Genomic DNA, 22,485 nt, shown 5'->3' with positions numbered 1-22,485 from the left:
TCTGGGAGCCTCTTGGAGGTTAAATACCAAATTACCCACATCTACATAAACTCTTTCTTTTTTTCATAAGGATCATTAACGGTTGAAAAGTATCTTGAAAGTTTACTACAAAAGATAATATTTCCTTCTTTATCGGCGATTTCACACAGGTTTTTGTCAAGACTGGGCCAAAGCCGAATATTTTTTCATCACACGTCTGGGCTACCAAGTTACACCAAATTTTATGTTACTAATATGTGTTCTAAAAGTGAAACAAATCTGATCATAAATATGATTTTTTTTAGGATAGCTCTCAATCCCTGTGCCAAAGATCGGAAGACAAACACACTTATCCTTCTAAAAGCTTTTGCACGAAACAACAATTATTCAATGCGATTTTAAAATCTGGGAGAAAATGGTTCCCAGTTGAATGATTCTTGCGATTTTATATGTGTATAAATGTAGGTGTATAAAATTCCAAAACCTTACAATAACTGGTTCCAGAGATAAGCGATATGAGAATTTCAGTTTGTATGGGCGGTGCCACGCCCCCTTTTCCAAAATCTGCCACTCTCCGCCGTAAGTACGGTATTGACCACATATGTTGCTGTGTCAAATTTCAGAACGTAAGCATTAGTGGTTCCAGGGATAAGCGATAAACGAAATGAGAATGTTACCCCAAGGGTGATCCCATACTAATTTGGTTTAAATCGGATCATTGGAGTATTAATAGGTAAACGGTACTCCTAAATTTTTATATGAGAATTGAAGTCGGTTTTGTTTTTTTTTTTTTGTCTAAAAATTACTTGTTCATTCAAATTTATTTAAGTTTTATCTGCAATTTACTACTTTTATTTTCTCACCTCGCTTTATATGACATCTGGAACGCATGCGCGGTCTTTTGTCTATTTTCTCACACATATTTCAATTGTGTGTATACTTATCTATCAATTTGTATGGACAACCTCGCCACTAGCTTAGCATAAACCACAGTTTTAGTTAGGTATTATAGATAGCAATTGAATGAGAATGCCTTGGGTATGCTTTGAATTTTTAATTTTTGTCATTAGCATATAATTTTACTACCACAATATGTTTGTAAATAACTGTTTAAATACTTTTAATGTGTTAATGGATTCATCACATCTTTTTTTATTAAGTCTTAACTTGTACATGCTGCGCTTTTAATGAAAATAAAACGTATAGGTCGCACCACGTCCTTACAGACATATATTAATTGGTAAAAGCTACCTGATATTAGAGGCTTTTGCTAGAAATTTCTATTAGAAAATTTACCTTTGTTTACAAAGGATATTTTTCTGAAAAGCATCTAATAGTTCTCCCAAAATTTTTCGTATTTTTCTTTAAAAAAAATTTACCAACATCTTAAAAAATATAAGCTATGTAGCAGATACGAAACGTTTAGCTTTTTGTAAGAAAGATTTTAGATTTCTTAATGTTGCCACACAATGAGGATGCCTTCCACTACTGTTTACGCCACCTCCTAACGGTAAAGCGTTTCACCGAGAATTGTTTTCTTAGCAGAAATACACTGGGAGGCCTACCGCGGAGAGACAGCTTTTGGAAAAAAGCAACTTCTTTTGGATGCTGCTTGAACCAGGGATTTAATCCTACAGCTATGGGGTGGTAGTGCGCACCTCTAACAACTCGACCACGGCAGCAGCCATCTATAAAAAATTACGAAGAGGGTAAAGAGTGGAGGGATCAAAAGAGTGTGTTTTGTAAGTATAGGGTGATCCATCTAGACCTTAGGTTTTAAATAAAAAAAATATAAAAAAAAAATACATTTTAAACAGAACTGAATGTCGGAATATTTGTAATTACCTGCAAGAACATTCTCTGAGATTTACAAAAAGTCCGCTATCACGGTGCGGTAGCGCATGTTATTTACAGTTATGTTCTGCCTGAAGCCAACATTTAAATGAAATAATTTTTAAAAAATAAATGTCAGGAATTTTTCTTTCGGTTGATAATAAAAATTCAGTTCTCTTTTAAATGTTTTTTTTATTAAGAAACCAAGGTCTAGATGAATCACCCTATATTTGCTAGTGAAAAGTCGGGATTATTTGCCAAGAATTTTCGGGATTTGTAATTTGCACTGATGGCAATAATAGAAACTCCTTTTCTTGACCAATTTTGGCTATATTTCTCTTTTTATTTAATAATTCATATTTTTGTATAAATGTCTAGCTCATTATATATATAACACCGTGGCTTAATAAATTTTAAACACAAATATCAATATCTTCGCGAAAACATGGGCAAAATGTAGTAAAATTTGCGTTTTTAGTTTTTCACTCTGACGTCAGTAATTCAAATAAAATTATAGTTAAAAAACTAAAAACACGCTTTTATTACAACAATAACTAAAATGTATAAAATAATTGATATATATAGCGATTCCGTTTAAGAAGAATAGTAAGTTCCCTAACTTGATTTAATTTAACTTTTTTAAATCAGCTAAAAATATGATTAAAGTGATTGGCCTATAGTCATAGACAAAATAAACTCCACATTAAAATTAGTTGCAGCTTTTTGACATAATTTTCAATGGGATATCTGTATCTGCATTTGCGCGTACATGCGAAGCAGGCGAAAATGTTTTCGCTCACGACCGTTTTCTTAAGTTTTTACAGCGGTAAATAACAATCGCAAAACGAGCTAATATGAGAAGGTCGTACTATTATACATATTCTGAATATAAACCAAATCGGAGCACAGATGCCGATTTTTTTTTTAATTAGATAGACTCACGCGCCTCATAACTGCCAAAATGTTTTGTGTAGTTATCTCTTTTCATGTATACAATATGCATTCTAAATGTGAACTTAATCGGATCATAAACACGGTTTTTACAAATATATCGACTCCTGCGCCACCTATCATCAAAATTTTTTGCAGATTTATTTCTTTATATACAAGTAATATATGTTCTAAATATGAACCACATCAGACTGTAAATGGGGATTTTACAAATATCTCGACTCCTGCGCCACCTAGCGGATTAAGTCATCTTTCATATTGCATTGTCCTCGAGAGTTCTGAACTAAGTTTGAAGTTTCAAGTATGTAGCTCATCGCGAAGTTTGTTAAATATTGACTGCAAAGTTCCAGAACATACAAAGATACATACATGCATACATACATACATACATACATACAATGGAAGTTAAATAAAAGCTTGTAATAAAATTATTTAAAAAATTCAGAGAAATGTGTTTAGGGAACAAGTATGGGTATGAAATCAAAGAGTAAATCCTGCAGAATTTAAAGGGATTCAAGTTTTTGGTGCAGAAGATCTGAAAAATATTGAAAATGTCCTTTTAAAATTTTATCCTTGAAATTTCGCAATATTTGTTTTTGAAAATTTTATTTGTTAAGGGCTTATATAAACTCGATAACATCCTCGAGTTTCGTTCTTCTAACTTTGTCACCTAAAAACTTACCTATTCGTCCTTGTGAATCCAAAAAATTTTAATTTTTTTGAATTCTAAAAAAATTTCCTCTTGTATTTGTTACCCATATTTTTATTCTACATTGCATTGATTTTTTTTTATATAATTATGGTATTACAAAGTCCTTTAAAATAAATCCTGATTGTGATAACTTCATCCTGAAAATCCCGGGATCGGAAAAGGCGAAAACATTAACATCCCTACTCACTACTTACAGTGACTCAAACAAATAACCAAGTGTTAATTTTTTTTTAAATATTCGTAGCTAAATTTTTTTTTTTGTTTTTAATAAAAATACCGTCTAAGCTTTAACCAAAAACATATAAACACAGTTTCAAACTCTATACCAAAGGGGGGAAAAATCCACAAATTTTCATCAAAGTTTCATCTTTTATATCTGAATCTTTGGAAAATTTTTCGGTTTGCAGTTTTATAGTCCATACAATTTTAGTCTAATGAAGTACAAGTTTCAGCCGGCTAAAATTCGCATTGATTTTTGAGAATCTTTCTTTGGAGACTACAATTTCGTATTTTTTTTTGATAACAAGTGCAATTACAAAAACTGGCGTTGATTTTTTGAAATATTGTTGCCAACGGTCTTCCGCGTTTTATTTCATAGGAAACGCATGCTTGTATGGAAAAAAGTGAAAAAATCCCTAACCAAAAAAAAAAAAACGAAAATTCTCAAAAATCAACCGGCTGAAAAACGGTTGAAACTTGCACTTCTTTGGAATAATAAATTGAATGGGCTACAAAACTGCATACCCAAAAATGATGGAGAGACTCAGATAAAAAGTTGAAATTTTGATGAAAATTTGTTGAATTTGCCTAAATTTTGTATTAAGTTTGAGACTGTGATTTATATGGATTTGGTTAAAGCTTGGATGGTATTTTTATAGAAAAATAACAAAAAAAAATTTGCTCGAAAAACATTTCGTATATTTAAAAAATGAAAACCTGGTCATTTGTTTGAGTTACTGTATTTGTATCTGTGATGTGAAGTTTTTTGTGTAAGTTTTGAGAGTCTAATTAGTACGAAGCCAAACTTTCGCCGCACTACCCGACGTCGGCTAACAGAATGGGATCGGAGGCATTTTTGGCCCATTCATTGCAAGTGATTTATGCGGTTTTTATTGAAAAATTTGTCTATATAATTTGAGATTATTTTATACTTTTTTACCGTTAAATATGTAGAAATACTTTTTAAAGATTTTGTAGTAGTCTCTTTTTTAGGATAATGACGCAGTTTTATGGTAGCAAATTAGCGATATTGGTATTGTCTGCAAAGCATAACTAGCATTTGCAAAGCTTTCAAATTTTGATAATTAAAATTAAACACAAACAAAATAACAATGTGCTCTAATTAGGAAATTCCATAAAAATAGCTACTTCAATAGCAATTAAATTACCAGAATTTGCTTTACTATGTATTTGGCAATAAAACTCAAAGCGTTGCGGGATCGAATTATATTCTCTGTGATTTCCAATATTCTGCATGCATATTCATGCTGATAAATGCAGAATTACATACATATGTATGTATGTATGTACATATTTCGTCATACGAATACCAAACAAAAATTTTATGGCAATTTTTAATTTATTTCAAAACAAAAAAAGTTACCCAAAATGGTTAAAATAGCAAGCTAGTGTCGGGCGGTTAACAATTCAATCAAATTGAAGAAATGTGAGTCGGCTAGTACTAAGTATGTAGCATTGCATGCATATGAATGTGGAAAATTAAAACAATGTGGCAAGAAGAATTATAGCCATTTTCGTAATGATCCAATTGCCAAGTGGCGGGGCGCTTAAACAGAGCCGCTTGCATTTAAAGGAGCAGCACACAAGCGAGCCAGCGAACCAGCAAGTGAGCGAGTGAATGAATGAATGAGCGCCTTCATGCGTGTGCTAATTTCGCAATTTTTAATTTTAGCACAAAATCGCTAAGAAGCGGTAGCAATAGCAAATAAAAACAAGCTAAAATGCGACTGCTATTGGAGAAGGAGGGAACAAAAATTGAACTAATTGCTGACGGCAAGTGTTTTGAGAGGCTGTTTGCCTGTTATTTTTTGTATCGTAAATAACGCCTATAAACATAAGACGCGGTGATTGCCAGTAGCTGCAGTGCTGTCTGTCACTTTATCGGTCTCCGTTTTGGCGATTTAAGAAAAATGTAATGCCAAAAATGTTAAACACTTAATGTCTACAAGCCGATGGAGAACTGGAGAAGTTTGTACGTGATCCACTTGGGTGAGTGTGTGACCAACTGACTGGCTGATAAGCCGCACCGACGAGCGGAATGACAGTCAGTCCGCCAGGCTTCCAAGCCGCCATTTGACAATTCGACGAACACTTAAAAGCACACTTTAATTCTCAAGTCGTAAAGAAGCAAAACGCCTCCTTGCAATTGAGCAATTGTCTTTGGCACCCATAGTTGTTTCGACTGTCGCAGCAGCCTGTAGTTATTTGCTCTGAATTCGCATTTTACATGCCATCGATGCCATGCATGATTCCGTCGTCTGTTTGTGTTGGTGCCACTTGCGTTGGCCATTTGTTGCCTTTCATTGGTAGTCTATCGCAACTGGAGCAGCGTTAGAGTCACAGCTGTGTCCAGTTAATATGCGTTTTTAGTTGCGAACCAAAGAAAAAATCATAGCATCTAACTAGAAGTAATGTCTTTGATGCGAGTGAGCGACATGCTGACTTATGTATGCCGGCAGCCGTGCTGTGAGTGAGTGGAGTTGCGTCGCGTTGAGTGAATGTCGGCTGACGGTTGGCGGCTGGTAGTAATAATTTTACGGCCATTATTGCACTTAACAGCCTGCATTTTATGGTGTGTTATGTGAGTGGTGATTGGTTCTGTTTGGTTAAGGATTATTAACCAAATCGGATTGGGTCGAAATGCAGGTGCGGGGCGATTCACAATGGATGCCGAAATGCCTTAGCTATATACAATGAACAATATAGTTTTAATAGTTTCAGCTTGCTTTATTCCATAAGACAAAAGTTGGAGGGTTCGTGCTAATTATGCCCAATTTTTGTATTAACATTTTTGTAATTTAATGGCCAGTGGAAATATGGCATTACTCTTTCTCTGGATCTTCATTGTCGATGATGTCTTGGATGAGCTGGAAACGAGAGGCTGTCGGGCTATGCCGATCGGAGCCACTTTCCTTGTGCTCTCTGGCAAAGTCAAGTACTTGGCCATGATTGCAAATAGGAAGCTCTCCTGAAAGCCAAGCATTGAGGTGGTAGAGAGTAGGTTAGCCTCTCTCCAAATCTAGTATACTGGCTGTATGAAACTATAATCAATCAAAATATGGGATCACAGCTGGTGGAATTCGCTAGAAAAGCCTACTTGGGTTAAGAGGTTAGAGCGCATGCAAAGGGCTGATTTTGTTGGAGCTATCTGGACACTTCAACTTTAGCACTTAGCGTTATGCTTAACCTAGTTCCCGTAGCCATAGCTGAAATTTTTACTTTTTGCAACGCCTTTTCGGAAAAAATATATCGATAAAAATTTCGATTTCGGCACATGAGTTAAAAATTAAAGAGCCATCCCTAAATAATATAGGTACAAAATTAAAAGTTATTTTTAGATTTTGTAAAAAGTCTTTAATTTTTATACCGTCTTTTCGGGTAAACCTTTGATAGCTTCTTAGCTAACAGAACATAATAGCCACTTTACTTTAAGAATTTGTTCTTTCTAATTTCTAAGTAGAGAGTGCTATAATTTTGGGTTTTCAATTTTTAGGAAAATATGTACATATAAAAATTTTCATTTTGAAAACAAATAATTTCGGAATTTTATTTTTATTTTAAATTTATATTTTATTTTTTTTTTTCTAATTTTTATTTTTTTTTGCTACTCGTTATTTTATGCGGCATGTTTTGTTTTCTAAAGTTTTTTGAAAAATACACTAATACGAAAAAATACGCCTCAAACCGCCTTAAAAAATATGTGACCACTCTAAAGTGCTCATGCAGTTGAGTTTTTTTTCCACTACAACTTTTTTGGTTTATTTGACTTTTCAATCGCCGGACTGTAATCGCGTCTTATAAATCAAATAAACGGCACGAAGTGCATGGCATGACATATGGCATGCAAACCCACTGCCACAGTGCCCTGCATTTAGACACTGTGACAAGCACATTGCCTCGAATAAACATTGGTAGGTACAACAACAACAAAAACACGTAACCAACTAACACGTAATGCTAACAAAGACTACGAGAAGCCGAATGGAGAAAAAAAATCCACCTGAACATACTACAACGAAAGGCAAACAACCTTTAAAGTCACAGGCAGTTAAACAACCACCCATGCAACGGGCAACAACAGCAATAAAAACAAGAGCGATAGCAACCAACCAATAAACGGACAAAAAAGCAACCGCCAGCCACTCAAGCTGGCCATTAGAAGCTGAAGACGCCAACGCAGCCGTGGCTGAGGCTGTAGCTGTAGTTGCAGCTTAAGCGGTGCCGCTGTGACTAAGGTGCACGTTCGAGTTGTTTGTTGTTGTTTTTTTTTTGTGCTGTTAATTCATTGTAGGTTTTGTATTTTTATTTCTTAAATTTGCCACATTTACTTGGCCATTTGCCTGCTGAGGTTATCGCTGCATACTTGGTCTGACTTCACTTAAAAGGCATGAATCAATTGGATTTGCTTACTTTTTAAAGTTTTCATTTAGCGCTTTATATCCTTTTTGCATAATAGTTGTATATTGGATATGTGTTGGCGCTTTTTCGGTTTCATTGCTGCCTTCTTAAGGCAACAAACACTTAAGTTAACTATATTTTCTCGAAATAAAAAAAGAAGAAAATGAAAAAAATAAATAAATAAAACAAAATAAAATAAAATAAAATACAAAGAAGCAATAAGTGCAGAAATACATGAAAATTTCGTATTTTTGCACTTCTCTGCATCGAAAAATCGTTGACTGCCTCAACTGTGACTATTTTCTTTAATTTTTTTTTTTTTCTGCCACAACCTTTGCATGAATGTAAAGTGAGAAAAAAATGTCTCTTGTCGAGCCGGAAAACGGCTCATAATTTAGTTTTTGCTGGCGCGTGAGTTTAGTAAATCCATCATCATGACTCAGTTGCACTAAAGTCAAACTAAATGCAACGTTCAAGGTCGTTGCAGCTGCTAGCGAATGGCCGCGTATATTGACACGATTTAATTTGCCGTGGGAAAATTTTAAAATTCGCTGAATTCAAAATGCGCAAAAAAAAACCTAAAAAAAATAAGGAAGAACTTGAAGAGAACTTGGAAAAATTTGAATTTATCTGGTCTTTAATAACGAAGTCTTAATTGAATTCATTTCGTTACTTTTTACATTAATTTGAAGTAAAATTAACAATATATATACATTAGGGTGGAACAATGTTTTACTAAACGGTATGGTATTTTCTGATTCCGCAGATAATTCTAAGAGAGGGTGATGCTATAGGAAATGTGAACTGACTCAGTCGAAACGATACAAATATGTATGTGCATACATTAGGGTGAGCCAAATTGTTCGGACGAAAGTTTTTCTACCAATCGTATGGTATTTTCGGCTTCCACAGAGAATTCTAAGCGTTTTGAAATGAGAAAAAATACCTGTTCACGATATTAAATTTTTTCATCTTTTCTTAAAATTTTTGCATATGATATTTCTATACATGTTTTAGTTTCTAACATTTGCTTTAATTATTTATTTATCCATTAGTATTTTTGCAAGTGTAAATATTCGTACTTTCCGATTTTTTCCGATAAAAAATCTGTTTGCTGTCATTGCGGAGCATTTTTTTTCTCATTTCTCCATACAAAAAATCTTTGTATGAAAGAAAATGCCCAACAACGTGGGCAAAAAATTGGCAAAAATCAACTTCAAATCCTAACCTGCAATTTATTTTAATAAAATTTAAAGGATTACAAAACTGTATGTATATTCCAAATATTACTAAGAAATCCAACCAAATGCTGAAATTTTTAACTAACTTTTTTGAATTTTTTTTAACATTCCAAACAGTTTGAAGCTTAGATTCATATGACCTTTGTTAAAGACTGAGATATAGTTATTTTAACAAAAAACCTAAAATTAAATAAAAAAAATTGTTAAAACTGATCAATATCGTGTGCATTTTTTATTCTTTTTTTTGATGCTTGTCGGAATCTGGGCTTGAACGCCGGCCCGGCGGAATGGTAGCGCGCACTACTAACCACCACAACGGCCGCCATTAGTTTTAACAAAAAAAAAACACTTTGTAAAACTGGCATAAACGAAAAAATTAAACTTTGTTTAAAAGTAAATTTTTCTTTTGAAAATGCGCAGACAAAAAAAAGGAAAATTTTCTCTTAGAATTGTCTATAGAAACCGATATTACCATGCACGTCCGAACAATTTGGCCCACCCTAATAAATATACATGTGTATAATTTCGGCTGGGTCAGTTCACATTTGCTATAACATCATAGTTGCGCAGTTTTTGCAAAATGTATTGCACAAAAAACACAAAAAAAAACTAAGTTCGCACCTTAAGTCTTTTACTAGTTTTCGGTAGCAACGAATTAGGTTTATTAAAAACAAAATTCTTTGCACATTTTTCTTTTAAGTCAAAGACTTCTTCAATAACAAAATTAACACAAAATTGGTGGCAATTGTCGTCTTTGCTTCAAAGTCTATTTCGGCAGATTTAAGAAGCATCTAATTCGGCTTCCCCTATTTTGATAGCCAAGTTGCAATGAAAAATATATCATTGCAATACTAGTGGATCGAAAAAGCAATTTTTTAAGAAATTAGCAACACATTAAAAACTTATTAACACATTTGTAACAGCGAACAGAGTATTCATTGAAAATTGAGCGCCGCTGCCATATTTTAATGCACATGACTGATTAAAATTACTTAATTACTACGTATAATCATAGCGTAAAAAATGCATAGATATTGACTAAAATGAATGTTTAATATTTTTAATTAATTTAATAATAATAATTTTTACAGCTTACATAATTCGACCTTGATTCAAGCTATAAAAAAAGTTTGCTAAAGTTGTAACACTGCCATAAATACAGTAAAAAAATAGCAATAAAAATTTTTTTGATGTTCTCAAATATTTAGAGATCTAGCAAATAAATACATAACAGTTGTTTATAAAAAAAAATTATATATATTTTTTTTTGAATCTTAGCTATATCTATATTGGACTGTGCTCAACGAGTTCTTCCACCGCACCATAAAAGTGAGTTTCCAAGAATTTCTTGTTGATTTATATACCGCATATCCTGTGCCTCCCGAGTTGACTGCTCTATTGAGGTCACATTTGATCCAAGTGTGTTTGGCTTTGGTATCCTGATGTCACAAGTCTTCAATGGTCTTTCTGTACCAAGTCATAAAGCCAGTTGGTTATTTTCGGAGAAATGCCCTATTGTTCTGCAACAGTGCAGCGCCAGTGTTGACCTTCTCTTTAACTCATCTACATTTGGTAGCACAGAGTAGTTAATCATGTCAGATATGTGCTAATGACTAGGACGCACTCCGCCTTACCAGAGTTAATAGGTACCTGGACTTCGGGATATTGAAGGTTATTCGAAAGTTGATGAGTTATAAAGGAGTTATATCCCGAATCGCTATCTTTTGTTTGAAATCAAACCAATCTCACTGCGATAGTTAAATAATGCTGGACAACTTTAGGATTACCTGGGATTTCTAAACACGAAAAACACATCGTTGTTTCCTTATAGGGTCTCTCGCAGGCCATTTTCTAATTCATTTACACGCCATTGGCACGACTTTAAATAGATGAAAACTAGACACACTTGACAAACCCTTATTTTTAAAGCCTATCACAGATCTCACTGTTGGATATATGTGAGTGCTTTGGTAAAGTCAAAAAATGGATGTACCCGAGTGGTCGTTCAAACCCGAAGAGCATTCGTTGTTATCTATCGCAACGGTCCAATGTTCATTATTATGCTCCAAAAAAAAAAGTAAAGTCGGGATTTTAGTTATAATGTGTAACGGGCATTGAAGACAAGCTTAGGCAAGTTTTTGTCTGACCAAAATTTTAAGTTTCTCAAACGGACTGGATGTTATCTGCCTAAATTCTATTTAAATAGCTCTTAGAGTTTTCAGCCCGAATTTACATAATTTTCAGGGACAGAAGGATCAACAAGCCAAACTCAGAGAATTGTATAGCTCGCCAGAGCACTTTTATTTTGCTTGAGAGTTTTCTCAATGAACGGAAACTCGATGGTACTCGAGGTGCTCCACTAACTCATCGATCCAAGCTTACAACTGAATTAATTTAAAGCAAGTATAAGTATTAAGATATTCTTAAAGGCATCCACTATTAACTCAATTCACAAAAAGATTACTTAGTGATGGCTCTTTATTTTTATTTTTACAAATAAAAAGTTAAAATTACCAGGGCCATTATGGCAACTATCTTTCAGCTCACCACAGTCCATCGAAAGACAAAAGACAATTGCCACTTCGGGCAACTATTTTGAAAGCTCGTAACTGTCTTTCGAAAGACTAATTGAATGATCTGCTAACGAGAAGGTCTTAGCGTTATGCTGTTCGCTTTTTAGCAATAAGTTTTTTTAAAAAATTAGAATTAAAAAATTAAAAATTAGAAAAATAATAATAAATGAATTAAAAAAATAATAATAAAATGAAAATAAAGCAAAAATAATTATAAATTTTTTTAAAGTCACATGCGATTAAAAATATATGTAATATGTTTATATATTTTACTAGCTGTACCCTGCCACGCTTTGCTGTGGCATATTCCTGTTATATGGATGATAAATTATTAACGAAACAAAGCATAGTGTGTTTGGTTATGATAAGTACTTGTGTGCACAGAATATTTGTGGTTTTTCCATTCTCTGCATAGATATCAAGTATATCTGGTTTGCCCGCACACGAACACGCAACATCTGAGAAGCAATCCGCATCTAAATCTAAACCATATTTTTCCAAAGTTCGACCTGGAGCATTATTGATTGTGATTCCGAATGCCAATCGAATTGGGAATTGCAATCTTTAAATTGAAATGGTGTTCCGATCGGAATCATGGGAACTCTTCACCTTTGAAAGGCCACGTTAAAATCTTTACTTACACTATTTTCTTCATAAATTTCTTAAGTGCGAGTCACGTGCCGTTGCAAAGTTTTGGCTGATGAATATTCCGCAACATGATAGATGTCTCACTTACTTTCAATTCCAGTATTTATGTGGGGTCTCCATTGAAGATCAATAGAGTTCAAAAATTCCGTTGGATGGTCTTTTTCCACAACGGTGTTTATCGACGTACATGCTATTTCCTCACGTTGAATGCTGGATTGAATAACATTAGCGGTATTCACCAAAGTGAGCAAGTGGCCTGGCAGTCTGGTAAAAGGGCAGATCAGCTCAAGCAACGACTGTTCTCAATACCATTATTATTTAGTTGATAAACCGCAAGAATAGCCCGTTCACTGAGCCAATCGTGATTCCTATAATTCGTTTTCTTAATAAAGAAACATTTTTTCGATCAGTTCTCCTTTTGATGTTTCTAAGTTACAAAAATTATCAGGCCGTAAAATTCGTCTTAGAGCCCGAAATACAATAGCGCAGTGGCAGTGGCAGTGACAGTTTTTAAAATCAGCTGTTACTGCTAATATTTGCAGTCACTGCCGTAGCAAACACAATACGGCGTTGTCAGTGACTGCTTTTTTTGACATTCCCTTTTGTTTGTTTACATTTTTGTTGTTGCCTTTTAGGCTTCAGTGACATCAACAGATGTTGGCTGCGTTTCATTTATGTCAAATTCAGCATGCGAAGTTTGCTGCGATGAAGGCAGTGGCAGTGAATTTACAATTTGGGCTAAACTGAGCAGTACTGCTAGCTGCCACTGCTCTATTGTGAGTCGCTTCATTGGACACCACACTTTCTAAAAAAAACAGCTGATTTCGAAAAACTGCCGCTGCCACTGCCACTGCGTTATTGTATTTTGGGCTTAATCTCTCATTGAGTGGCAGTTTTCCATTCCCAATATCCAGTTATTGTCGAGCAAATACTTCAGCTGCAGTGTATGTATGTTCGTCTTGTCGCAATGTTGACTATTTCAGGCAAGCATTTATCTCGTCCGCTAGTGTGCATTCCCGAATGGTTGAACGTTTCCACGCAAATCTCGCAACTATCGATCAACGACCTCAAGCGATTTTTTATGTGCCATGGTGCACTCATCCCGAACAATGAGTTTAAATTTTTGTAAAACTTTTTCCATACCGGATGCTCTGAAAAGTTTGCACGTGGGAGTTTCGATGATTTATATGTTCAATGGCAGCTCAAGAGCTGAATTGTCAATGTTTCCACCTGGTAACAATGTCGCAGCAATTTCAGACGAAGCCATAGCTAAGGTAATGTAATTTTTTGATCGAACCGTTGCCAGAATCCATCTGATAAGGAATATTTTCCTAGTTCCTCCTGGCGTATCCAAGAAAATGGTGCCCCAACTCCATCATTTATCATTTGCATATTTTTCTCCTACTTTGGCTTTGTAACCGCCTAAGCCATTTTGGCCGAGCTCGACAAAGACCGCCAGTAATTTCTCTCAGTGGGAACTCGGTCTCTCCATTTCAATGGGGGCACCCTATTCGTCTGCTACCACCAGCGGCTTGCGAGTTGAATTCTTTTACACCTGGAGCGTCGGTGTCCATTCGAACGACATGGCCAAGCCAGCGGAGCCGCTGTACTTTAATTCGTTGCACTATGTCCATGTCGTTGTAAAGCTCATACAGTTCATCGTTCCATCGGCTGCGGTACTCGCCGTCACCAACGCAAAAAGGCCCGTAAATCTTCCGCAAAATCTTTCTCTCGAATACTCCAAGAGCTGCCTCATCGAATGTTGTCATTGTCTAAGCTGTGCGGTTTTTGTACGTCGAGAAAGGACTTTACTCCCGAATTGCCTACTCAGTTCATAGCAGCACTTGTTGGCAAGAGTAATTCTGTGTGGGTTTTCCATGCTGATATTTTTATCGGTGTTAATGCTGGTTCCCTAGTAAACGAAATTCTCCACATTCCCGAAATTATAACTGTCAACAATGACGTGGGTTCCAAGGCGCGAACGCGGTGACTGGAGATACTTCGTCTTGTCCTCGTTTACCACCAGGCGCATTCGCTTTGCTTCCTTATCCAGCTTGGAAAAGGCCGAAGAGACTTCGCGATTTTTGTTACCGATGATGTCGATGTCATCGGCACACGCCATAAATTACACGCCCTTGTAGAAAAATGTTCCTACATCAGGGACGGATCCAGCGCGGGGGTTTTGGGGGTTAAACTACGTGTCAGTCAGTGGCGGACCCACGGGGACGGGTGTTTTAATACAGAGACGCCATATTATACATAGATATGCGCCATATTAAAACACACCCCGTGCGTCCGCCACTGACAGACACGTAGTTTAACACCCAAAACCCCCCCGCTGGATCCGCCACTGTCCTACATGGTTCAGTTCTGCAGCTCTTGCTATCTTAACATTAATTTGGGATTCCTTGATCGGGAATAGGAGTTCACAATAGTAATGATAATCAAAATCATAATAACATTATCTCATGTTATTCAAAATTTCTTTACTCGCAATATACGTAGTAGGCTATGGCGACCCCAGATGAAATTGTTTACGATTAAAAGTTAACTGATTTATATTGCTAGGGAATGGTGTCCACAATTTAAAGTTTTCATTAAGTACTTTTTAAACAGCTTTATCATTTTGTTATTTGTTTCAGTAGTTTTTAGCCGACTTCTAAGAAAGGAGAACGTTATCAATTCGTCGGAATTTTTTTATGCATGTTACTGCATAACTTTGAACCACGTCAACCGATTTCCAGGTGATCCCATACTAATTTGGTTTAGATCCGATCATTGGACCATGAAAAAATTAACGGTACTATTAAACTTTTATATGAGAATTGGAGTCGGTGTGTTGTTTGCTTAAAAATTACTTGTTTATTAATTTTTTACATTAAGTAATTTGTGTACCAGCTCTTCGTTGATAATATTATCACTTCGTTCGATAAGATGTTGTATACTCTATATTTACTTAAACTGTTCGGATTTTGGATAAGTGGAAAGATTTAAACAAATTCCCTAGTAAAGCTTTCCCAAATACTTTTCGTTTGGAACCAGTTATGTACTATTGCATTTAATTTCAATATTTTCAAACTTTACTTTTAGATAGGTGATAATCCTATAAAACATATTTCCAAATCAAGATTTTTCAAATACCTTTCGTTTGGTACCCATATTGTACCTCAAACATATTTTCGCTTGTAAGTCTTCTTAAAAATCTAAAGTTTGATAACCAAATTACCGTATTTCATTTATTTTATCAGAATAACTGAGTTTAAATTTTCAAAGATGTGGCAATTTTACTCAAAAATATTTCCGGCAGTTATCTTTCTTAAACCTCTTTAATTTAAAATCTATATTGTAATATACCATTTAGTTTATCAATTAAATTGCGCTAAATTTTTTAACAGGCAGCAACCCTCCTTTAAAATATTTTCGGCTGTAAGCCTTCTAAAAACTCTTTAGTTTGACATCCACATGGCAATATTTCATTTATTTTATAAATTTCACTGATTTACAATTTTCAAATAGGTGGCAACCCTCGTCAAAAATATTTCCAGCAGTTATCTTCCTTGAACCTCTTTAATTCGATACCCATATTGCAATATTTCATTTATTTTATCGATGTATTTTAGTTAAATTTTCAATCAGGTGGCAACCCTCTTCAAGCATATTTTTGGCCGTAAGCCTTCTTAAAACTCTTTAGTTTGACACCCACATGGCAATATTTCATTTATTTTATCAATTTGACTGAGTTAAAATTTTCAAATAGGTGGCAATCCTCGTCAAAGATATTTCCAGCAGTTATATTTCGTAAACCTCATTAATTTGATACCCATATTGTAATAATTTATTTATTTTATCAATATAATTGGGTTTAAAAATTGTCAAATAGGTTCTGGTATTATACCAAACAATACAAAAAAAAAATTATTCAAATCGGTTCAGCCGTTCTCGAGTCTTGACGACCGTGACATACGAACACAACATTTTTATTAATATAGATAATAAAAAAATCTAAAAACTGAGTTAGAAAAAGAAACACAGTAAATCTAGAAAGAAGAAAGTAGTATCTACTTAAAACTTTAAAAGAATAAAAAAAAAATATTTGTAAGTTTAAAACAAAATCTAAAAATATAAATAAATAAAATAACAAAAAATAAAATAAGATCTTAAGTATAAAATGAAATAAATATATATATATACATTTATATATAAATATATATATTTTTCCTTTAAAACAATAAAATCTAGAAATGAAAGAAAAATGAAATTAACAAAATAAAAATAAGTTAAATAAAAAAAAAAAAAAATTAATTAAAAAAATATCTTTCTAAATGTTAAAGAAAATGGAACTTAAAAAGAAAAGAAAAATTATTTAAAAATTGCAAAAATTAAATAAGTTCGCAAAAATTTAATTAAATAAAAAATCTTCTTTTTAAAATAATAACATCTAAAAGCTAAAAATAAATAAAACAAGAAAGAAAAAAATTTCGTGAAAAAGGGTAAAAAAATAAATGGAATTTAAAAATATATAGTTTATTTTTTTTTTTAATAATACAATCTAAAACTTAAAAGAAAAAATGTTGATACAAAAATAAAAAGCCAGTGCTCCGCTCACTCGGCCATTGCGATTGTTAGGGCGACGCCTAGATAAAACGCTTTCCCTCAAAATAAATTTTCACCACGATTAATGGATGAGAGAGCTTTTTTTCTAAGACGTTTGTGCTGGAATAACAAAAGTCTTTCAAACTATCTTACCAACTGTCTTTGACTTTTCTTACGAAATACATACATACATAAGCCAGAATTGCGCAGTAAATGCATTGCTAAATTTGGTTTTAACCAACATAAAGAAGATCTGGTATTATCTATGACGCTCTTCCAGCAAACGAATGAGTTGAATGCTAAACACAAGCAAATATATATAGCTTTATAAATTTTCTAGCCAAAAGAAGACTTTTTTATGCATCAATTAATTCGTCATTGATCAACTTTCAATATTAAAATTATCTTTACAACAATTTGCAAGTTCCTTTTACCTTTTGCTACATACAACACAAGTTTGTATCATAAGTCTTTTGTTTAGCGCGAAATTACCATAATTGACATACAAAATGTTGAGTTAAATACCACCAATTAGGCAAATCAGAAACAACAAGACGTGACCATCACATTTCGTTTAGAAATCAAAGCTAAAACACCCTAAGCACTGCCCACGGCTAACACCCCACATCAACAAAAAGCAAAGCGCAGCCTTCAAACCGCAAAGTGATTTAAGTAAATTTAAATTTATATATATCTGTTTCAAGTAACAACGGTGCACCACCTAATTTGTAAGTCAACAATAATTACCATTGATTATGGCTAATTTCGTTTTCACAGCAGCATCGGGGGCATAGACGCCGCACTACTTACTTAAATATTAGCATAGAATTGAGTCAACGGTATGTGGTGGCAAAAGTGAGGGCAAATGCTGTGCAGTGCAGCCATAAATAAACACCAGAAAGTTATGGTGTATTGGCTGTCTATTTGTTATGGCTCATTACTTAGCCGTTAATGATTTGTGGATATTGCGAAATGTAACAGATTCCGTGTTGCTTTAGAATTGTATCCGGTAGTGAGCATAGAGCAAGCGCACCACAGAGCAGCGCATGGGGGTTGTATGTGTTAAGTGGCTATGACTTGCTGCAGCAATAAACTTACACAAAGTTGTATTTGAGTTAAAATTTAATGCTACGACTTTTATGTGTAGCAAATTTTTTGTAATTTAATGTTTGCCCTCTCACAGCTGGTGGCTGGCTGTTTGAGTACAAATTGTGGAGCATAAAATTTTGATGGTGATAATAATTTTGCATTGCAGCCAAGGGGCAGAGTATAGAAAACATGTTTGTAAATGTAATTATAATTTATTGACAAACGTAAAGGCTTTATTCGGTTTTTTTTTTAAATTCTGTTCGATGATGAAAAAAACTTAAAAAATTTTAAGAAACTAGATTTATTATTTTTTTCGTCTATTATATTTTTGACAATGCATGCTTTTCGTCTTATACATACAAACATAAAAGAAACATGCTACCCAGTTCGCAAAAAAAAAAAAAACAAAAAAAAAAAAAAAAAAACACACAAAAGTACAAAAACACGAAAACTTAAATTCGTCACATACAAATGATGTCGTAACATGACCTTGCGCTATGTTGCAAAATTTTAGCTCATAAAAATCTATTTCGTTTGTTTTTTTTTTGTCATGTTTAGTCATAAACAATTTCAGTAGCTAATTAAATTAACTGTTAATGTTCATGTGCTTTTATAGCCACACAAATGCTTAGCCATGCACTTCTCCATAAGTGAGTACGTGTTTAATTATAATTTTTTTTTTTGTGATTTCCCGCTCTCAATTGATACATAAATTGCTTGGGTTTTATTCAGACGATTTGTAGAAAATTTTTGAATCGAGCAGCAAATTGTGCAAATTCATACATTCTGCTCTTTGATGCTACAAAGTATGTTAAAAATATGATTTTATGCTGATTTAAAGTACACTTTTTTATTGCGAAATTAAATTTATTTTACTACTCTGACACTGAAATAAATAAAAATGTTGATCGTTAACTATATAAAAATAAATATTAAAAACTAATCTAAAACAATCTCAATGCTTGTTTAGGTGGAAAAATGTAAGATAGTTTATTTCAGGATACATAGACTGGTTCAAAAAATCTACATATTTTTTTTTTATTCCTTGGGGAATATTTTCGGGACAGTGAAAAAGACGCCTGCCGAAAGCACAGCACTTAATATTAAGTTTTAGTGGTCGCTCATCGCAAATATCTATTTTTCATACATATCTACACAAATACGCACAAAAAACTTTCTTAATTTGGGAATTTTATAATTAGTTTGTTTTTTTTTTTTGAAATTTTAAATTGAAAGTTATAAAAACTAAATTTACTTCTACAAAAGTTTTTAAGGTTAAAGTCGAACATATCGAGCCCTAGCCACCAAAAAGATATAAGCGACATTTTTTTTTAGTTTTTTCTTAATGCAGAAATGCATCTACATATATGCTCTAGAAACATTTCCGCATTAAAAATAAAATTTTGAAGAAAATGTTCTAATTACCTAATTTTAATTAATTTTTTTTTTTATTTATACTGACTTATTATTTTATTTCAATTTTAATTTCTATTTATAAGTTTTTGATGAGTTATAAACTTTCGAAACTGAAAACAATTTTTCCGGTGTTATTTGTGTTAAATCTTAACATATTTTTCTGTCCCGAAGATATTTTACAAAAAAATTTTGAAAAAAATGAATAGTCGATTTTTGTAACCAGTCTAATATACACACGTAATCTCTTTTATTTGAACAGATTTTTGGAGAGCATAAAAAAGTACATATTTTGAAATTAAAGACATGTACATTCATATGTACATAATTCACTGATTGATTCTTCGACAATTGGTTAGGTAAGGTTAATGTATTTGATCCATGCGCATACTTAGGCCAAGCGCTAAGTTATAACGAAAAACGAAAATTCTCAGACAGGAGATTCCAATCTAAGGGAGAATGCGATCCAAGGTGTTAAGATCGTAACCTAGCAAAAATTGGGCAGCTTAAAAAAACGAGGGTATTTGTTGAACTCGACCAAAATCTCTTAGGCGGTTATAGCGCAAAAACAAGAGAAGAAGGACAGCCTTTTGAGCCCTTGACGATCCCTTAACCGCCTGCCTCAGTCAGACAGACCTTGCAGTTGCATATGTTCTGCTTTTCGTCAGGCGCTCTCTGTAAATCAAAATATTTTTAAAAATTAAATGAAATTAAAGAAAAATATTCTTTTAAATCAAAAATGAAATTGGAAAAAATTAAATCAGAAAATAAGAAAATACCACTTAAAAGTAAAAAAAAAATAAATGGTTATATTAATCATTACTTAAAAGCATAAACTTAAAAGATAAACTTAAAAGCAAATTAAATTAAAAAACACAAAAAATTTAAAGAAAGTTCTAAAAATTAAATGAAATGAAAAGATATTTTTGCTTGGAGAAAAATAAAATCTAAAAATTGAAAATAAGTATATAAGATAAGTTTCTAAGAACAAAATAAAATTTTTAAAAATTTTTTTCTTCTTAAACAATAAAATCTAAAAATTAAAAGAAAAGTAAACTTCCGTAAAGTTAAATGAAATAAAAAAGTGTATTTTGTTTTTTAAAGAACATCTAATAATTAAATGAAAACTAAATTTAAAAAGAAAATATGCATAAAATAAGTTAATGAAAATTGAATGATATTAAAAACTTTATATGTCTAAAACCTTAAAAATTAAAAACAAAAACTTTATCAAAAAAGAAAAAAAGAGAAATTTAGCTTACTGATATACTATAATACTTTTTGTGATTTTTAAGAGATTTTCAGCAGCAGTTTTTGGTTTTTGCCGAATTTTGAATTCCTTGTGCTATTTGAGAAGTTGCTGGATGCAAAAAAAAAAAAAACTGTTGACTAAATGCACCGCTAAGCGTATGGTGCATACATTTTGGCTTGTTTATTTATTCGCAGCTACTGCCAACATTTGCCTTTCTCAATTTTCATTCAGTAGTTACTAATAGCTACTACTAATAATAATAATTACTAGTAGCTAAAAATTTTAGTAACAATTTCACTTTTTTTGATCTACTTCCAGATACTATGTCTCCACTATTTTGCAATTTCAAATTTATCGTGGCATGTGCCGCGTCAGTGGTCAATATGTGCCTGGAGATCCACGCAAGCCGTTCCATCGATGCGATATTTATCGACATCCGGAAGCAGGAAATTTATTAAAGTAAGTGGAAATTAGTATGCAAATATTTGCAAAAATTTGTTCGCCACACACTAACCTCAGAATTCGTACGAAAACTAAATTCAAAATTTTAAAGTACTTTATGATTTGCGAAAATTTGTTCCGCAGTTGAAAATTTTACTTTTGCGAAATAAATTGCTTACACATAGAACTGATAGTTTCGTGGAAATAAAATTATAAAAAATGTCCCTCTTGAAAGGACGGTTGGTGGAGAAGAACTGCATATTTTAATTTTTTTTTGTGCGAAATTCCGTAACATTTTTATTTTATTTTTTCTTCCATGTTACAGACGCATCATGGCCAAGGGCGCCTCACAACCATGGCAAGAAGTGCTCGAGGAAACACTTGGTGAGGGTCGTTTGGATGGTACAGCGCTGCGTGAGTACTTCGCGCCGCTCGAGGAGTGGCTGCGACTTGAATCATTGCGCACAAATGAATTCGTAGGCTGGAACTATGATGGTGACTATTGCAAGCGCAGCATTGAGACGGCGAATCTGCAAGTGACAGGTGGCTACTATAATGCGGCTGCTCGCACAGAGGTAGTGCCTTTGCCAGTAGCATTGGTTATGGGTTGGTTGGTGGTTTTTTATGTGGCGTCGCCGATGAAGAAATATTTTTATAGATAAAGAATAATGTAATTATAAATTTATATAGATTGTTGATGGATGCTGGATATTTATTAATTGTACAGTTTAAAAAGAAATATTTATATCTTCAAAAGTGTAAATTATGCTAACGCTTATGGATTGTTAAAATAAAATTTTGACTAAATATAAATTTAGATAAAACCATTTTGACGAAGTCATGTTAAGTAAAGAATTTTTGGGTCACCTGATTTCTGTGCAGTTTTAAGACTCAAACTGACTATTGAAGGAATAATTTTTTTTACTTATACAAATAGGCTAATGAGCATGAGAAGAGCATTGTGTATATGCGAATATATTTTGAAAAAAAAAAAAACTGTGTCAACATTTTTGTTATCATATCACATATCTAATATTTTATAAAACTCTATGGTTGGAACCTCATTTTAAAGAGGGAAAGCCACTGTTCGACATAGCCACCTCAAGCGCGGATAGAAGCATC

At 33.3% G+C, this 22,485-nt stretch overlaps 1 protein-coding gene across 1 annotated transcript in view; it reads left to right on the top strand.

The window, feature by feature from the left end:
* Nucleotides 1-22,258, top strand: part of LOC118735544 (angiotensin-converting enzyme) — a gene marked incomplete in the record, with an annotated part of 223,323 nt that extends 201,065 nt beyond the window's left edge. Inside the window, 2 exon segments of the mRNA XM_036465350.1 lie at nt 21,241-21,381; nt 21,689-22,258. Coding sequence (XP_036321243.1) covers nt 21,241-21,381; nt 21,689-22,025 — 478 coding nt within the window.
* Nucleotides 22,259-22,485: the final 227 nt, after the last annotated feature.

Source organism: Rhagoletis pomonella, unplaced genomic scaffold, assembly GCF_013731165.1.
Source record: "Rhagoletis pomonella isolate Grant_MI unplaced genomic scaffold, Rhpom_1.0 Rhpom_scaffold_00003, whole genome shotgun sequence".
Lineage (NCBI taxonomy): Eukaryota > Metazoa > Arthropoda > Insecta > Diptera > Tephritidae > Rhagoletis > Rhagoletis pomonella.
The sequence above is the reverse complement of the archived record's forward strand: the minus strand, read 5'-3'. Positions and strand labels throughout refer to the sequence as shown.